The sequence below is a fragment of the Drosophila santomea genome, chromosome X, assembly GCF_016746245.2.
Source record: "Drosophila santomea strain STO CAGO 1482 chromosome X, Prin_Dsan_1.1, whole genome shotgun sequence".
NCBI lineage: Eukaryota > Metazoa > Arthropoda > Insecta > Diptera > Drosophilidae > Drosophila > Drosophila santomea.
In genome coordinates this window covers 2,152,353-2,172,819 of record NC_053021.2, presented here as the reverse complement: position 1 = coordinate 2,172,819, position 20,467 = coordinate 2,152,353, and the positions used below count along the sequence as shown (strand labels likewise).

The following is a 20,467-nucleotide window of genomic DNA, read 5'->3' as shown; positions in this document are numbered from 1 at the left end:
CAGAGTGGCAAGCTCTTGATGTTGTCAGTTGGTTTAGAAATGCTGCATAAAAGGACAAAGGCGCCGCGGAGCCCGAGGAAGCGGGCCGGAATAACAACAGCTGCGATCCCGCCCCTCGACGCCCTTCGTTCGCCCAACCACCTCCCACCAGCACCACCCACTACCACCGAGCGGGAAAAAAGGGTTCTCCACAAAGCGATGTCAGCTGCTCAAATGCAACTGGCACGCGTGCACTTGTGGGAAAAAAACCCCATTTCAAATGTGTCACTTCTTAAAGTGTCAATTAAAGTTGCCTGGATTATTCGGTATAAATATACCTGCGCGCTGAGGAATAAGTAGCTTACAAAAATTTAAATAATATTCGGAACGAATTTTCCTTAATAAGCGAGTAAATCCGTTGCCTAAATGACAGTTTTTCTTTTTTGTATTTAAAGCATTTGTGTTTTTCGCTCTCTGCATAGACAGCCAACTTTTGCCTTTGAAGCACTTTTAGCCTCCTTTGTGCTGCACGTGCTCTTTGTTTCTGCTAGTGAGCACCTGAAACCACCCACCACCCAACACCACCACCCACTTCTCAAAACGTAAGGTCGTTGGAGTCGCTGGCTGCGTTTTTTGGGAGCACACTGTGCACTTGCCGCTTTTAATGAAGGCATTTAGCAATGCAATGCTAAAAAAAAGAAAGTGAAAAACTGAATTGTAAGCGGCGATGGATAATTGCTGGCGATTCGCAGTTGCACTTGACCTTTGGCTTGCACAGGTGAAATGATGAGGAGGCGAGGAGGAGCTGCAGCTTCGATGGCGATTCTCAAGTTACCAGTCGGCGACCTTCAGATTTAAAAGGGATTTCATTAACTTTAAATACTCCTAAAGAAAATACTTTAAAATGAGATAATTCCTGCGGCTTCAACAAAAGCCAATTAATGGAAAGATAAATACGTAAAGTGGTAAACAATAAAAATGAGAAGAAAGCAAATTTTTGGCAAAGTGCCAGTAAATCTCATAAGCTGCAAAAGCGTTTGGCCCATTAATGCTCCAAAGTTGGGGCACTTTAAAAGCTATTTTAAGTGGATACATTTGCATCCCATACAGCTACATATATATATATATATATAAATATATGGAGTAAATATGTACATATACTATATAAAGATCTGGCGAAAAAGTGTGACAACAACACGAAACGGACACCTAAATGAAAACTAAAGTCTAAATTGTAGAGCAGCAGCTGAAACCGAAGCTCAAGTGGCCGGCGGCCATGCGTGGAAAAGCCCGTGAAAAGCGGGCGGGAAATGTGGGGAAAACTCGGGAAAAGTCCGTGAAAAAACGCGGACGCCAGTGTCGCACTTGGAACAATTTTTTTTTTTTTTTTTTGGTTTCACTTTTCATACTTTTTTTTCACCTTTTTTTCTCTCGCATGACAGATGGCAAATGACCCGCGGCCAAGCTGTCCATAGTGGTGACCCCGCATTTTGGGTTCCCATTTCCATGTCCCATTTCGTTCCCGATTTTCCCGAGAATACTCACAACTGGAGTGACGTGCGCTAATTGATTTCAAGATACTCGGAGGGTTGCCAAAAGAAAAGAAAATAAAATAAAAGGCGACGACAACTGTCCGAGAAAACAGTTTAAATATATTTTAAGTTCGAGTTTTGAGTTTTTTTTTTGTCAATTGTGATTGCTAAAGGCAGAGCGAAGAAGTTGCACTTCTTTCGGCCAGGTTAATTAATTTTTCCTTTTCTCGAGCAAAGGGAGCACGGACAGGTGGCAAAGTTTTCATTCAATCAAGTGTGCCAAGTGCGTTGCCGCCGCCGGCGCCAAAAAGAAGAACTTTGAACTTGAAGTTTTTTGGCAGCACCTTCAGCTGGTTCCTCATCTTTATCCTCCTCCAATGCCAGCATTTTAATTAGCCTAATTAATTTTTGGCACAAAAACTAAGAAAACCCCAGACGAGAGCCAAAACTTTTCACGGCATTTCCTTTTGCCTTTTATTTTATTGGTGGGCGGGTGCCTCGGAAGGAAAAAGTTGGAAACGAAGGGAAATGCAGTGGCAAAAGTTTCGAGAATCTTGCCAAGAAAACGATGTGATGGTGCGTAGTTTCATAAATTCTTTCCAGCAAGCAAGTGCATAACAACAGGTTAAATTATACATACATACGAGTAAGTGTGCAAGAGTTTAGGGAATTTTATATTAAATATGATTCAAATTACTAAATATTATTATTATGAAGTATCGTTTTAGAACACATAATGTTGCCTATTTAGAACTTTACTTGAATTTATCATTTATCAAGCAGTTAGTGGTAAAATTCTCCGCTCCAATTTCCAGTAAATCGTAATTAGTTCAGTGAAAAGCGATTGACGGAAGCGGAAACAAGCCGATAATGCTCGTATAACCGCCGCATTTCCCCTGTTTTAATGCCAATAAAGGCGGCACAGGCAGCACAGGCAGCCGTCCCTTTTGTCCGCTTTCGGTTGAGTTAATAAACATAAGTTTGCAGCAGAACGAAATAGGACAGCTTGCCAATGGGCCAGAACCAGATGCTCCTGAATCCGCCGGAAGTATGCAGGCGGGCTGACAAACCCGTTTAGGAAGTTGAATGGCCTGCGAGCTGCGGACTACGAGCACAGAGAGCAGGACACAGAATAGCAGGAAGGAAGGCGGAAGTGTGTAATTTAAGCTGCGGGCGGGTGGACGCAGGACGAAGAACGAAGGATGCAGGACATGGTATGGAGCCACAGGACGGAGGAAATCAGGAAGCTGGCTAAACCAAAAATGCAACGACCATCAGATGGCCAACAATAGATAGGGGGTATTCTAAAATGAGGTGAGTCGACTAGGAGTAACCATTTATTTAAAAACACCAGTTGAGAGGAAAGATCTAGACCACTTATTTAAAGAACTACATAAAGAATTAGCAAAAACTACTCAGAAACTACTCAGATAGTCAAAATACAACAAAACAAAGCATTCAGCTCGGTTTAATTATCGTAAAGCGCTTGTTTAAATTTGCCTTATTACTCCGAAAATATTAATTAATTGCAAATAAATATCCACATATTGATATATGTATATTAAAGTTTGGCCAGTGTCAACATAAATGTTTTCATAGAGCAAATTCGATTGTATTGAAAGTGATATTGCTAATGAAGTTACAACTTTGTAGCCCCGTTTACGATGAGGTAAGTGCTGTGTTTGCTGGCCCACAGAGGCCAGTAGTTTGCAGTGCCAAGTATGCAGAACGACCAAATGCACTTAGTCGATATGGCTGCTCTTAGCCAAAAGTTGTTGCTGTTTTGCCGAAGTTGCACATAAATCGTGGCAACTTGTGCGCTCAAAGAGCCGAAAAATGACATCCAATGGCGGCATTGGCATCCGAGGAGCTACCCATCTCCATCCTAGAAGGAGCATGGAAGGGGAGCATCCAGGACGAAGGACTAAACAAAACATTTAACGGTGTGAGAAGAGAGGGCAACAAATGGCAGCTTTGGCATCAACTCAAGTGGCCATAATGGCATAGACGATGTACAGGAAGCCACTGATGTTGTTGCCTCTGTTGTTTCTGTTGTTGCTGGAAAGGGGAATGTGGGGAAGTGTCACCGGAAACAGGAAGTGCGGCAGATAGCAGAGCAAAAGTTGGCTATGTCCCAGTTTTAGAACAACGACACCATCACCACAACCACCCAGGCAGGCATCATCCTCATCATTACGATGGCGATCATCATCATCAAAGTGGGTCTGGTCTCGAAAATTGAAATGTATAACTCAACTTATGGCGAAACGTCATCATCGCCATCGGGTTTTTGCGCCTTAATTATGCGCTCATTAGACGACTGCCTTTGTGGCACATGGTTTTCAGTTCAGTTTTCCCCCCTCACAGTTCAATTGAATGCTTTTCATTTCATTTCATTACGTTTGATTTCATTTCATTGCGCATTGCATAGCATTGCTTTGCATTGCATTTGATTTCAATTCGTTTTCATTCCATTTCGTTTGGCTGCACTGCGAACTGACAAATTTCTTAATTGCAAGGCAGCTTTTTGGAATGGAATGCCTTTTCATCTACACGGGGCTTCTGGCCTCCGAAAAATGCAAACAGAAAGATTGAAAGCAAAGCAGCAAGAAGCGAACGAAAATTAACGTGCAAAAATGGGCCAAAACCGAAGAAAAAAAAATTATGAAAAACTAATAAAAGAAAAACATAAGAGAACCATTTTACCAAGCGTTCAGGCTATAAGGTACCGGGTTTCTCATTAAATTACATTTTGTACATTTCTTAATGTAAAGTGCTTGCTTAAAAGTGCTTGCCTAAAAATCCGGAATATTGAATACCAAGAGCTTCATTTTAGAGATTCTCCAACTATTATATTTATCGATCATCACACTCGACATGTAACCAATATGCCCCATTAATGGATATCAAAAGCAGAAGGGGCAGAAATCAGGCCAGTCAAGCGGGGGATCTGTTCAAAAACTGGCCAAATGCGGCAAAGGGTGGTTGGTAGTGGGTGGTATCCTCGGCCTAATGGCCGCTGGCAAATGCAAAAAGGCTGTTGCCTGTTTGTTGCTGCTGCTGTTGCAACTTGGTTCTGTGGGCAACCTTGAAGTGGCACAGTTGAATGCAACGAAAAAAATTGAATTTAATTCAAATTGAGCTTGCCACACACACACACCGAACAAAAGAAATGAGAACTGCTCTAAAAAGAGCTCAACAATGTCTTGGCATAGTAAACCCCTCCAACCGAAGCCCCAACCCACAACCTGCAACCTACAACCTAAAGCATCCTGCATCCCCTAACCATGCACCGTACATCTAGTCGTCTCTTTTTGTGGCATGTGCTTAAATAGACAAGTTTATTGCCAGTTTTGGGGCCTGTGGGGCAAACAATGACGAGGCCAAAAGGGTAGACAAGTGCTAGGCCTTGTTGTTCTTATATTCTAACATTCCTCACACACTGGCAAAGGTCAAAAGTGTGTTTCTGTATTTCGTATTCTGTATTCTGTATTCTGTATGCTGTATGCTGTATTCCGTGTTTTCTGCTTTTGGGTTTAGCACCAGGTCAAAATGCTGGGACAGTTGTCATGTGGCTGGCGAATAGGTCTCAAGGTGAACAACTTGAGTCCCAGTCCCACTTGCAGTTCCCTTCTCAGTTTCATATTTCAGTTCTGTTCCAAATCACAGTTCCATAGCTCACAGTTCCATGAATCCGTTTCTGTTGCTGAGTCTGGCTTAGGGTTTTCTTTCTTTCAATCTTCTTTTTTTTTTGTCATGTGTCGGAAAATTGGACAAGATCCCGGGTCTCCTCATCGTATCTTTCGGCTGCAGTCTCAGCACATTTGGTTTCGAATGGGTCCAGTGTTTGCTTGTGGTTATTCATAGAGCCAACCGTACTGCTGCTTTCACTGAGCTGTGGGCTTAATTGTCGTACCACGTTTTTATGACGGCCACGGAAACTGGGTTAAAACAACCGAAACACTCTTAACTGTGGACGCTAAGCCACGGGTCAAGATGGCCAAATTTGGGAGGGTTTCTTTTTTTTTTAACTGGGTGTAATAGTTTAGGGTTTTTTTTACACTGAGAACTTTCGCAGTTGGGAGCAAGTGTAGCGACTATAAAATACTTAGTGCTATTAACAAGTTTGCGCTAATTATTAGAAATTTCGCAGTCCTTAATCTAAAATCTTTATATTTTTATATACGAGTATATGTAAATATTAACATTTCCGATAAAACTTAATGCAAACTTCAAGATGCAACCAGCCACCATTTTCCAGTCACCTTCTACGCCCACTTAGTTATTCATTCGACTCAATTTGCGAATTTAACTGCCGCATTTCTCGCCGCCTTTTCATTTGCCAAACATTTCTTTTTACGAGCGGCGCAAAAGTTTCGCCATGATGCCATTCTCAACTCCCTGAAGACGGGACAATTAGGCAAGTTCTTGAACAACCACCACTCCACTTTTTACTTTTCACTTTTTTCCCAGCCTAATCAACAGAGCAGCCTAATGGGGAACGGGAAGGGAATAAAGGCATAACAACAAGACGGCAAGTAAATTATTTGGCCAATTTCAAAAGTCCGTGCTGACCTGATGATGGCCAATTAAAAACCAAAAATTGCGTCAACTGACAAGGCGGACAAAGGCGAAAATAAGGCGATGGGCGGGCCAAGTTTAATTGAAAATGATCAAGAACAGACTTTCGGGTCATAAAGGCAGGAATACATTCTTCTCTGTGGTCAGGGGTCAGGGGTCAGGGGTCAGCCACCCCGGATGACAAGTGTCGTCGCACAGATCGCACCATTAAATGCCCTAGGACAGATACAGATACAGATGATTTCCTTAACAAACTTCACCGCGCCCACGAGATACGAGTACTCCATTTTAAAGGCATTACGGCCCACTGCTATGCGGCATAAAAACACTGAGCGAAAGTATGCCAACTGCAATTTGTTCATTAAATCTTAGAAGAACCTCAAAAATGAATAGTCAGATAGATATATAACCAATTATATTGTAATCCAGAGTTTACTTATTTTACAGTGTTAAAAAAAACATATCGAATTTATAAGAAAACCATATACGCATGTTTTTTTCGCTGTGTACCAGCGTGTTTACCTTGAGTGCAAGCCGACACGTTTTCAGTGTTTGATAAAATGAAATTTTATGGCATGAAGCACCGGCCATTGGGCACAGGACTCGGGACGCAGGACACTCCACTCCACGGAGATAAAGAGCAAGAGCGAGAGCGCGAGTAAGGACAAGGACAAGTATGAGGATGAGAATGAAGATGAGGATGAAGAGGTGGATGTGGATGGAGACAGGACCACGACTGACCGAAAATTGAAACAGAGCGGCTATGAATTTCCAGCCAAGACAATGGCCACAACGTGCCCGGCCTTCCTGCCTTCCTTCTTCGCGTCCTTCGCATCCTGTTCGTCCTTTTTGGTCCGGAGCCGAACAGTTTGGGGCTAGTTTCATTGCCCAGACGAGACAAACAAACAAACGAAACCAAACCAACTGGAGACTGGAGAGTCGGGCAAATGTTCAAGATAATTGAATGAAAATTCATTCGTGTGCTTTTCGATTTGGGAGTACGAATACACGCATACGAATACCAAGAAAACTTTTGCCCAGCCTCTGGCTTTTTGTCAACAACCGAATTCGTTTTTCTTCTTTTCACTTTTCACTTTTTGTTTTCTTTTTTATTTTTTTTGTATTTTTTTTTTTTGTGTTAGGCAAGTGAGGGATATTTTGTGTATTTCACATGTTTTTGTGTGGGGTGCGGGCAAAAGTATTTACATGTCGTTGTCATTTCCGAAATTTTCCCTTCCTTTGCTGGTGTGGGAAATTTCAGACTTAAATCGAATTAGAGCTTTGTTGTCCCTTGTTGTCTTATTTGTTTAATTTGTGAAAAGTCTGCCTTCTGCCCTTCGTCTTGCCCCCTCCAAAAAAAAAAAAAGAAAAAATAGCTTGTGGCATCACTTCGGCTCAACAAGTTGAACCCGAAAAGAATTTGCATAAAAATTCATGGGGTTTTTGGTGCCCGTTTGGCCCAGATATTTATATCTGTATCAGTTTTTCCACATTTATGTATTCCCACATAAGTTGAAGCCTAGTCGGCGATTAGTTTGGTATTCCCCAGAAGCATTAAATCAGCATAATTCTGTGATTTCGCTGAAGGCAACAGGATTGCTTCTTTGTTTTCACCTTTTTGTTTCCGCAGGAATTCTCAATGTCAGCTAGAGCGCAGCAAAAGTAATTTACAATATCGATGCGACATGGCCACAACCTTGGATGGCTTCCACTTCCTTGGCATTTTCCTCGTGAATTTTCCTGATTTCCTCCACCCTGCTTTTCCACCATTTCCACCTCTTCCGCCTGCCCCTTCTGTATTATTTAACAGATGCTGCCAATGAGGCGGAGAAGAAGGCGCCATCGCCGTTCTCATTACTTAAAAGCGCGATGCCAAAAAAACGTTGACTGAATGCTGGCACGGCCCACGAGGCGTATGCGCAATAATTTGGAACTGAAATTTTGCAACTGCTTGCTGCTGGTGGTTAAGGAAATGCGGTTAACAGTTAAAAGTTAAAAGTCAATAAAAGCAAACAAGAAGAACATTTAATTCGATTCGGGGTCGAATATCCAATGGAGTCGTCGCAACGCAAAATGATCAAATTAAGTCATCGGCAATCGTTTGGCGAATTCAATTGGTGCAATTCCATTAAAAGCGTTTCGATATTGATTGTTCGTTCAATTCGCCAGGGAGGCCATTTAATATAATGCATAACGATGCTGATGAGCTTACGATTTTAAATACATTTTTGTGATTAAAATGAAAAATACTCTAGCAAGGCCTGGCGATAATTACGAGCATAAAACAAATGAAGAGTATATTTTATGGCACATTTACGAGAGCTAACGATGGCTGAAATATGAGTGCCTATTAAAAAAATATTGCAAATGTTTTGCAAATGGGTAATAATCATAATTACGATACTACTAAAGTAAGAATAATTTGGTAACTAATACGACTATTTAAATTTAAAATCTGGAATATCTCTTTGATATTTATTACAAATCCAGTGGCCAATCGACTTCTATCGATAGCCCGGCCAACTGAGCGATTGACGCGGCTATAAATCGATTTTATCGATTACGACTTCCATTACCAAATTGAATCGCTCAACCCACAGCCCCCAATCGAAGCTCAAGACGTGCATTTCAAATGCTCGCATGCTGAATATTTATCGAATAATGAATAAGACCCACGCATACCCACACAGATTCCATTAACCGTATTACGTAAAAGTTGCAAATAAAAAAGTACGGAATTTATCGAACTGCCAAAAAGGGAAAAGCATATACTACTACGTACATATACTCGTATATGGAGGATGTTGAAGGGATTCTGTGGATGCTCTGCACGGAAATTTACGGTTGTGCTCAACTGACTGCGCCAGGTGGATTCCGGAATTCGGGATACCGCCGAACGCTGGATTCCCGGCTTAGTGGCCGCCATTCATGGGCCAATAAAAAGTGACGCATAAAAATATGAATTTTATGTCTGCGTATTTAAAACGACAATAAGTAGCGTGTGGCCGTGAATGAAAAGTATGAAAGTAAAGGAAAGTAAAAGAATGTAAAAGAAAGTAAAGCTCAAGTCCCCAGCCAGGGCAATCAAAACAAAATAAAAAAGGAAATGAAAAGCGTGAGTAACAAATGCGCTCAATGAAGCTGAAAAGCAAGAAAAGCGGTGGAAAATCAAATGAAAGCAAAAAAAAAAACAAAACAAAAAAAAACGAAGTTCAAGCAGGTATTCATATATATATGCAACTGTCTGTTTTTCTGGCAGCTGCTGAACATGAAAATGAGTTTTCTCCTTCAACTGCCTTTTTTATGCCAGTCAAGCCAAATAAAAATAATAATAAAATCGGCGCAATAAGCAAGCAATGAAGGCGGCAAAAGCGGCGAAAGCGAGACTGAGCATCGATTTATACACAGATGAGCAATCATAAATATTAATGTTAAATACAGCAGGGCTCGAGAGATTGAAACTGGTATTCCTGGGTAAATCGCAAGAGATCCGAAGACAGAGCCACATTCCCACAACTGTCCGTTGACCACTGCCTAATGGGATGGCAATCAGAATGGCCATTGATAACCAAAAGTTTAGTTGTATTCTTCTCAAAGTTCTCGCTTCCCACTGCCCCGTGGCCCGTGCCCCAAAAAATGGCACCAGCTTTATGCTAATGTCGGCGACTTTTCCCGACAGGCTCTGCCTCATGAGGCAGGCAGGCGGTGAGCATAAATCTTCCTGGCACGAGCAAGGACTTCCATGAGCTGAGAGTCACAAAAAAAAAAAAAAAGGATCTCCATGCCGTCGGGCGACATCGAGGCGCGCTGCCACTGATTTATTTGCCAACGTGTGTACCACGCTGCGTATGCTTATTATTCGTGCGACTCCTTCCTTGACTTGCCCTCCCGTTTTTCTTTATTTTTTTGTGTGCTATTTTTTTTTTATTATTTTCACTCTGCTCCAGAGACAGCTATCAATGACAGGGGCTTGATTTTGCATTTAAAAGTGAATTATATATCCGCAGATTCCACGACAGCCGCAGAATGAAAAGTATGCGGGCCATGGAGAACTGTGCAAATATCTTGCCACATAAGCGACAATTTATTTGCATATTTTCATGGCACCGACAGTCTGAAGAGTGAGTTGTCCTGGTTGTTGTTTACATTAACCCGCCGGCGGCAAAGCGAAAGGGGGCCAACTAGCAGACAACTATGTGTGTGTGTGAGTGTGGGTAAATAACAAATTGGTTGGTGATAAGTGAAAAAAGCAGCAAGACAACTAAGAGTGACGTTGTGCAGGCTCATATGTCTTAAAAAGGTTTTTTTTAAATATCAATACTGCAAACTAATAATTTTCAACTCGTACTTAAACAACGTACAGCGAATGCCAAATGTAACTTTAGTGGCAAATACTTATTTTATTTGACAAATGGATTAAGCTAGACTTAAACCTAGACTGTCCTCTTTTGGAATTATTTTCAATCGAATTCCAATTTGTTATGCGATATAATAATATACAATGGCTGGCAAATCCATTTGGAATGAACTCAATAAGCGCGCTCTCGTTTTGGGAAACCGTTTATGTCGATATATATCTACAGTTTGAGTCCACTTACAACATAAATTCATGTTGCACACTGTGTTGACCCATTTCAAATTGTTATCGCGTTAATATCTGACAAGTTTGAATGTCACATTGATCCCGTTATTCGGCTAAAGTCTACATGTGTGTGTGTGTGTGTGTGAGTGTGTGTTGGTTGGTTGGGTTTGTTTGTATTTTTGCTCGCCCTTTGACTAATATCAACAGCAAAGTTGCCTTTCCCGCGCTGTTTGTGTTTAATTATGTATATCTGTGTAAGGCACACGCACACAGACACAGACGGGCGGGGTAATTCGCACACAAATACAGGGCGATTGTGTGAGTTTACATGGGTGCCATGTGTTTTCGTGCAAGGCGCTTACAATAGTTGTCCCATTGTGTGTGTTTGCTCCTGTCTGCTTAAGCCTGCTCAACATTTTCCAAATAATTCGGCAACTTTTGTATTGTCACGTGCGTTTGTGCGTGTATGCGTGTGTGTTTGGCATTGTTTGTCTTGGCGCTGACTTCCGTTTCCGGCTGATAAACAAATGGCGCCAGCCAACGATTAATTATTTTGATTTCTAGTCTTAAGGTCCACCCACAAAATAACCATAACAATAACGGCAATATCAACAATACATCTAAAGGACACGTGTCCTGCCAATTCTCAAATAGCCCAATCGACAACCCATAGAATCAACGGATTTTTATACGAAGACGATATATCGATTAAATTGCTTGTTAATACTAGTAAATTACAGAAATATTCACACATTTAAAAGCTTTAATATTCATCCAACTTTTTTTGAGTATTTTTGAGTATTTTTGAGTATTTTTGAGTTATGTTTCTAACCTATCTGCATTTTCATAAATTGTTTGACACAAAAGTGCTTGCTCAATCGATTCCATAGATGCGCACAAATATCTCAATAGCTTCGCAAAGGAATCTCGTCCTTTGTGGCATTTCTTTGGCAGCCTATCAATGAGCCAATTTTCACACAATTGCAAGTGTGTGTTCGTGCGCGTGTGTGTGTGTGTGGGAAACCACAACGAAGCACTTTTTGGCACGTTAATGTGTTAGAGGTCCTTACCTCACGACGAAACACAAACACAGACGCACACGACGAGCCGTAATTAATGATTGAGCGCACAAGGGTCTCCCCCAAAAAGTATGCTACGTTTCTTGTCTATACGCACAAAATGTGCTTCTCATTATTTTTACGTACTCAACACGCACGCACCCACACATTCCCACACACATACATCAAGTTTTCAGAAAAAGCAACGCACGTGCGTATAAATTATGTTTTGGCTTCATTATGTGGGTGAGTGGTTGGGTGGCTCACTTTGGGGGTGGTTGGGTGGCGACCATTGCTGGCGCCAAGTATCGCATTAAAAATCAATTCCCGAAACTTTGCACGTACACCAGAAGAAAATTGTTCAAATGAACTCATTAAAGCGTAATGAAATAAGTAATGCGCTTAAAATTTGAAAGAACTTGCAGAAACGGGATTTTCGAAATGAAATAATAGAAGTATTAATTAAATCCTCTACATGATAGCGATATAGCGGTTTAAGGGTTTTTTTTTTGCGGAATATTACGACTATTGTGAATTCTCTTTTTTTCGGTGTAAGCTGATGTTGCACTTATAATTTAATATTCGATTTTAATGACTTTACTAATTGTTCACTTCCTCCTTTTTCAATTTCAGCAATCGGCAGGAAGATGGAATGACCAAAATTCGCTTAGTTGGCACCCCAGAAAATGCTGCCACAGCAAGCGGCAGCGGCGGCAATAACAACTACCACTCAATCAGCAACATCGACAGCGGCAACATCGGCGGCAGCAACAACAGCAGCAGCAGCAGCACCAGCTAGGAATGGCCAGCGACGTCGCGTGGCAGCAGCAACAGAAGGCTGCAACAGCAACATTGGCAACAACAACCTCAGCAACAGCAACAGCAAGCTCAGCAGCAGCAGCAGCACCCACAGAGTAAGTCAAATGCATTCCAACGAAGAGCCGCCCATGACGGTGATCGTCGATGGGGGCGGTGGCAGCAACGTATCCGTTTCCGGTGCCAGCGGCCATCGACGGGGCAGCCAGCGGTTGCGGAAAACCAGTTCCTCCAGTGCCAATGCCAAGTCGGCATCGGCGTCGGCGAATCCTGCGGAAAGGACGAGCAGTGGCCAGAGGTCATCGCATCGCCAGACATCGAATGCCTCGGATGGTGGTGGCAGCAGCAGGCGTCGCTATCAGGGAAAGGAACATCACGAACGACGCGACCGCCAGGATCGCCAGGATCGCCAGGATCGGCAGGAGCGATCTGATCGAACGGATCGTCATGAGCGCCGTGATCATCGCGATGAGCAACAGGCGGCACGTCGGCGAACAGGACGCCGGCACAGTGGAGCCTCATCGCTGAGCGATGCTGCCGCAGCCACAGCCGCAGGACGATCCCGATCCAGGGGAGGAGGTCGTCGAACTGGTGGAGCGGTCAGCTCATCGACCGCCTCCAGTTGCAATGGCAGCTGCAGCTCCGACGATGGCGACTCATCGCACACCTCGTCCTCCAGCTCGTCCAGCTCGTCCGGCGAACCGAATCTGCCGTATCCGGGATTCCCCGAGATCTCTATCAGGGCGCTGACGCAGTACACCCGGCCGCGCAACTGGTGCCTGATGCTCATCACCAATCCATATCCTTTGCACAAACAAAAACGTAGAGAGTTTCGAGGGTAGATGGGGATGATGGTGGGGATGACGGTGATGGTGATGGTGATGGTGGCTGGGATGCCCTAATTGCCATTGTCCTTCGCTGGCAATTTACCCATGGGTGTGTGTGCTGAAGTGTCCTTGTCACACATTTCACAGGATGTGCGTTGTGAGCCTATTGATTTTTCTCTTCTCTTTCCACCCTTCTGCTTCTCGCTTTCCTCTCTACTTTTTGTTGTATTTTTTATGTTTGTTTTTTAATTCGCCTAAGGATACTCGATTCGGTGCAGGATGTGAATTTTTAACAGGTGCATTCTTGGCGGGGATTAATCTACTGCAAGTTCATAATGTCGAGGTTATAGATTGCTTAATATTCAAAAAATGTATATATATATGTAATTATTATATATTTACTGGGTATCTCAAATTCGATCTACTCGACAATTTCTCTGTATTTTTTTTGTAGCTGCCTGTTGAAAAATTCATGCTACAATGTCAGCATTTGCAAAAGGTATTGCGTGTGTTTGTGTGTGTGAGTTCGCTGGGCATAAATAATAAATATCTGAATGGGCATCGTCATTGAGAGACGGAACCAGTGGATATATGTCCCCCAGTCCCAGTTGCCAGATCCTTCCGCTGCCGCCTTGTTTTCATATTTGCCGCATCCCCCCATCCGTTTTCTGGGGTGCTGGATAATGTGCGCCAATCAGTGGGATGTGGGATACGGTGGAGGCGTAGGCGGATGGAAGAAGTTGACAACCCTGGCGATTCGATGTTGTTTATCTGCCAGTGCCAGTGCCAGTGCCAGTGGCACACCTCCTGCTCCTGCTTCTTCTCCTGCTGCTTGCTCAAGTGGCATGTGGCACATGTGCATGAAAAATCGCTTTGCATACTTCTTGGCGCGCACTTCACATTTCACTTGGAGCGAAATTAAAATTGACTGACGTGGATATTTATTTATGCCCGTGGTTCTGGTTCTGGATCTGAGTAAATTATGATAATTGAGTTTCGAACGTCAAGTCGCTTCTCCGTTGACATCGCAGTGAGTGGAGTGGAGTGGAGTGGAGTGGAGCGGAGTGTCATTATTTTTAGCCCAAAAGCCGCGATGATGGCTGCGATTTAGCCACTTGATGTGCCACATCCAGACCACACCACTTCACTTCACTCCACTTCACTTCCGTACCATGGAAAATCCCTTTTCTTTGTGGCACAAGTATGTAATCGCTCTCTCGATACTTGCCACTTAATTGTTAGCCATAAATTTTGATTTGTCCCATTGTTCGCGCTTTTCAAGCGTCGCCCCCCGCCATTGTATTGTTTTCTATATCTTGCTGACATTTTATGGATTTTATTGTCAAAGTCTACGAGGGCATTGCCAATGCCTCCCCCAGCGCCAATTATTATATAGAAAGTGTGGTTGGAATTGAGTGGAAGTGTAAGCTGGGAGCCAAAGTGATTTTGTGGCCGGGCTGCGGTGCAACTTCGCCCTGGTTGCATTTCAATTTGGTATGAGAAGCAATCAAACTGCTTTGGCTAAACTAATTTAAGTTCAACTTGCTTGTGCTGCTACCCAAACTTCCACTTCCACATCCACTTCCGTTTCCGCTTCCTCTGGCGACGCTCGTCTCGACCGTGTCTTTGGTGACCCAGACGTGACTTGGGCTGCAGCTGAGGTCAGCGGTGCCATTTGCCAAAAAGTTAAAGCCGCCGCAGCGTCGCCAGCTGGCCTTGCGTATCAATATCGGATGGCATAGTACGTACGCTCCTTTTTCTGTTTTTCGTTTCGATGTCCATCGATAGAGCCACACTCTGCCAAACTGTAGAATATTAATCGGTTCACTTGAAAAATATTCGAGAATAACCTAATTACAACCAAATGATGCATTGCATGGTCACAGAAGTTCACTTTGAACAGGTTGCCTTTCATATGTGTTTTTATGCTTTGATGCATTATCATAACTTGCAAGCCTTGAGATATTTCTTTCTGTGAGGTGACATTGGCCTTTTGCAGCATGCGGTCGTCTTTGCAACTTTTCCACCCAAATTAGCAATGCAACTTTTAGACTCATATGGGATGATGCATTTTCGGGCAGTTTCCTGCAAAGTTGTCTCTTTCATTTTACGGCGCTTTTAGCGTGAAATGTGCGCGGCACGTGCTACATATATATGTATATATATATATGTTTTATATATAGATATGTCTCCGTGTGTGTGTGTGTGTGTGTGTGTATATGGAGCGCAGAAGCGGGGAGCTAAGTGTCGGTTTTGATGGTCACGGGGTGGCCAAACCAGAGGCACCAACACCAGCTGGCTGCATTCCTGTGCGGTGGCCATTAGGAGCACACACGGCTGTTCGGACGCGCAGGCATCATTAGCATGGAATGCCGGGTGGTGCGGGGCGGGGCAGGACTCGCTCCTTGGATAATGTGAAGTCGCTGCGACGCCCATAACTAATTATGACAGAGGGCCAAGAGTGCGGTGTGGATATCCCTTTTGGCCGATGCCCATTGGCCTCGCTGACTAGCTGACCAGCTGACCGCCACTGTGTACGTGCTCTGTATTCATTACACAAATGCGCCGCGTCCTGTCAGGAAGGAGAGAGAGGAGGGGCGAGAGTCCTTGTTGTGGGACGCATAACAGGTCGTCGTGCTTCTGTGTGGGAATTGTTAATTTCCGCCGTTGCCTAATGCCTTTAAAAGCAGGACTATCAAATAATCACAGTGCTGCAAATGTGACCCTTTTGTGCTACTGATAAAAGCAGTTCAAGTTAAGTTTAAGTATCTAGTATATACGAAGTACTTACGTTTTCGTAGCAACTACCCACTTGATGTTAGAAATCTCGATACAGATGAGTAGTCAATTAAATGGCCCTCTGATGTCATAGAAGCAATTAAATTGATCGGCTTCCATTGGGGCAAACTTGTTCCTTGTCGAAGCCAATTTATCTCAAGTTTTTCACTTTTACTTTTGGCATTTTCGTTTTTCCAAATGTTTGTTGTTTTCTTTTTTTTTTTTTGTATGTTTCGTTTGCCTCATTCGGGCTTTGGTTATTCGTTATTCGCCATTCAGAATTCGGTATTCAGTATTCAGCACTCTCCGTTCTTCAGCGCCCGTTCCACAATTTGGCATGTTCAGTCATCTTATTCGGCTTTTGCTTTCGGGGCTCTCGTTTTTGTTTGTGGCTCTTTTAATTTGTTGCGATTTCTGCACGCTTGCATGCGTCCCCATTCCCCATTCCCCATTCCATTCCCCTGCCACCCAGCGACCCGACCTGCCACGCCCTCTTAATGGCAACGCCCCCTTTCCGCTGGCCGACTTTACGCTCGACTTAATTTGTTTACTGTTGGTTTGGGGGCCATCGCTGTTGCCAAATCAAAAATAATGCGCGCATACCCGGGGACCCAACCTTTCCCACTTTCCCGCCCTCCACCCATTTTACGTGCCACCCACTCACACACCTGACTAGGGATGAATATCAAAAGGTCGGAAGAATATCAATGGCATAGTTGGGATAGAATGGGATAGTATCTTTTATCATATCGGAACATCATTTATTTTTTTTTTATTTTAAAAATTATAGCTTTTATATGGCACTTTCTTTTGATTCCAGGGCGTTTTAACCCCGAACCTTGCAATTGAATTTAACACCAGAGAGTGGACATTGAATAACGCTATTTTATTTGTCATAAAAAACGCTCAACTTGATATAATATTTATATGTTTATATATCCGGTGCTGTATTTCTGTATTTTCTGGCATCCCTATACGTGCCCCTTTGAAGGCAAGTTGAATGAAATGAATGCGCCAGGGTCGATGCTGCTGCTACTGCTGTCGCATATTTGTGCTGCTGCAGTATTTATCCAGGCGGAGAGTGGGCGTGTTCCCTGGGAGACGCCCCCTTCCCCCATCCCCCATCCCCCATCCCCCGTCCCGCCTTTCGTTTTTATATTTTTTTTTTGGTTGGCCTGGTCGCGGCCTTTTGTGCCGTCTGGCCTGTTCACATTTGTTTTTATGACACGGCCGCGGTCCCAAACCGAACCGAACCGAACTGAGCTCAGCTGAACTGAACTGAACTGAACTGAATCCGAAAGCGAGCCAGCGAGCCCATCCGATCCGATTCCCTGACCCTCGACCAGCATATGCTTCAATCTCCTCTCGCCTCCTAATGAATTGCCCTTTTTGTGGCAACTTTTCGTCCTCTTACCGCCACCCAGGGATATTTTGTTTTCGTTTTTTTTCCATTCCTTTACGTTACATTTCGGTTTGGCTGTTGTGTTTCGCTGTTGGCCAGCGGATTGTGCGCCACGTTTTATCTTTAATTGTGCGTTAATAGCGTAAACATTTTTGCCATTTTGCGCGTGTGCTCTCGATCCTTAATTGCTCTGGCGAAAGAATGAGTCCTTGGCGCTCATTTGGCCATGCATTAAGCCGGCTCGAAATTTCCCCCTTTTCCCCACCCCCTTTTGCCAACTTGCTTGCCAACTTGGCCTTGTGCGAGTGTTTGTGTTTTCCAGTTTTTCCTTTTCTTCTTTTTTTTTTCGCCTGAGGCCCGAAAACCAAAGTGCAGCTGCGAGGCTTTTAGGCGACAAGTGGCAAAAAGGACGTTGTGATGTTGGATGGCATGGGGGAAAAAATTCTGTCGGCAAAGCAGTCGATTGAATTCCATTTGATGAAAGATCCAAAAAAAAAGTGGACCCCTAAAAGCGCATTACTTGCACTCGTGAATTGTTTAAGTATTACTATATTTTCTAGATTTATAAAAGTTTAAAGAGACCCGCAATTAAGAATGGAATTTGTGTTGTTTAAAGAAGGCAATACTGCGCTACGTGTTATATTTCTAGGCTTCCACTTTGCACTTGCCAAGAATTTTAAACTCTGACAAAACTTCGTTTGAGTGATTAAATTACAAAGAATTTTACACACGCACACGTACGTATTTCTTCTTGCCTTACGGCTTTCAAACTTAGCCCATTGTAGGCTCATCAAAACCCAAAAATATTTGCTTATCCTAGTCTTGTTTTTTTTTTTGTCTAAAAATGCAACCATCTTGAAGAATTCGAACAAAGCCACACTGCGTATGTGCAATAAACTGTTGTATTTGCATGCATTAACTGCTCAAGTGATGAGTATTTAAGCAGAGGCCACACTGCGTATGAGTGTTCAACTTGAAGTGAGGAGAAAACATATAAAACCAGTAATTTACAATGTTACATTCAGCTGAGTAGTTGCCTGCTTGGCCAAACGCATTTAGATCAAGTGTTATGAGCTGACTGCCAACTGTCATCAATTTGCTGCATTTGCTGGCTGGGAATGGGAATGGGAATAGGATTGGGAACGGGAATGGGAATCCAGAAACCAAGAGCCCCAAGCCTCCAGCCCCACAAAACCAAAACCGAGAGCATACCAAACGAGACCGACAAACGACAACCGCAGGGGGCGGAGGGGGGAAAGTGTGGGCGGTGTGGGTTGCGGGTGGCTGGTTGGTTGGCTGGCTGGCTGGCAGGCAAGTTGACAAGCACTTGAGTGCGCATTAGAGGCAACTGCAAGTTGTTATCCACCACGCCCCCTTGCGTCTTTGTCTCCGCCCCGCTTCTTCTTACCCGCTTCTTTCGCTCGACTTGTTTCGCCTTCAATCAGCGCACAAAAGTAGGCAACGACTACAAGATACTAGGAAAATTGCTCTATTTTTTCCCTTTGACCTCGTCCTTGTTTGCCATTCCCTTGGTTTTGCCCTTAACTTAGATACGGACTCGTCTCCATTTTGGCCACCTGCACATGGTTCGAGCGCGTCTCCATCCTGGTCATCCTGCTCAACTGCATCACACTCGGCATGTATCAGCCCTGCGTGGACGACGCCTGTGTCACGAACCGCTGCAAGATCCTTCAGGTGAGTAAGCGCACTAGAACTAGCCATTAGATAATAACTTAGTTAAATACATATGATAACTAATTTGATTTGATAGCGCCAGCAAAGTGTGGCATGTAAATATTTAAGTATGAACAGCATAAAAGGTATGAGTGCAATACCATTTCAGTACATTCATTTCTGCCTGGGTGGCGTATTTTTAATTGACATAATTATGGATCCATCCCGGGGGCTTAAGGTTAATTTGATAGGAAAAATGATGTGAAAAATGTGGTGAAGGACTCCAATTGTTGGGCTGGGTCTGCTTTCTTCGCTGGATATCCTTGCTCCCCAGGTGGGCCTGTCAGCATCGGTGTCACATTAAATGCCATTTATTTAAGCAATTTTTTGGCTCACTTCCTGGCGCTGCCACTCTGATGACACCCCAAACGAGGCACTTCGGCTCATTAGGCGGCACCACCGCAGATTTGCTTCTTTATTTTTTTTGTATTTTTTGTGCTTTTGCGGAGAGTGAAGTGGGTGGAGTGGCAGTGGCAGTGGGAGTGGGTGCTGTGCAGTGGAGTGTTCAGTGGGGCAATTACAGACAGAGCATAGAGAGAATCGCCGGGCTCAACGTGCGAAAATGTTTGTAAATGATATGTAAGTCGGGCGACAGTTTCGGCGGCAGCCAAGTGTAAAGTAACAGGACAGCCGGGGCCAGGACCTCCCGAAAAGCAGGGCACCACCAACACCAGTCACGACAGGATACTGGCAAGGACAAGGATGAGTTTCTTGCGGAGATGGCGATGGCGATGGCAAAGGAGGTGGCAGGAAGGACGAGACAAGACAAGACAAGACAAGAGAAGGCATCGCCAAATTGGCACACAGCACAAAGTCAAAATGACAACGACAGCCGCAGTCGCAGTCAGTGACATAAGTGGGCGTTACTGCCGCCCATTCTGCCACCCTTATCCCAGCTAAACATGTATATACATTTATATATATATATATCCAGACCATCCCCCAAAGAACCCAAATTACTTGACACAAGACGGTGCACAAGAAAAAGATGACGACGATGACGACGATGATGATGATGCCGCCAAGGCAAACTCATTTCGACGTGCATGTGTGTGACGCCTGACGTGTCCTTGCCACCCCCGTCCTACACACCCACACTCACACCCCCTCGCCCCTAAGCAGGGTTTGCTAATTTTAATTTGATCAACTGTCGTTAGTTCGTTAGGTTTAGGTCATTA

General features: G+C 43.8%; 1 protein-coding gene across 13 annotated transcripts in view; it reads left to right on the top strand.

Annotated features, from left to right (window-relative positions):
- LOC120455038 (voltage-dependent T-type calcium channel subunit alpha-1G) overlaps positions 1-20,467 on the top strand; it is an 82,260-nt gene that overhangs the window by 27,069 nt on the left and 34,724 nt on the right. For all 13 annotated transcript variants that reach the window (XR_005616704.2, XM_039640878.1, XM_039640883.1 and 10 more), the window contains exons 4-5: positions 12,366-13,347; positions 19,139-19,250. Coding sequence is in view for 12 of the 13 variants with exons in the window: in XM_039640878.1 (XP_039496812.1) it covers positions 12,419-13,347; positions 19,139-19,250 (1,041 nt within the window). In the remaining variant the exon portion in view is untranslated. The remainder of the gene's footprint in view (positions 1-12,365; positions 13,348-19,138; positions 19,251-20,467) is intronic.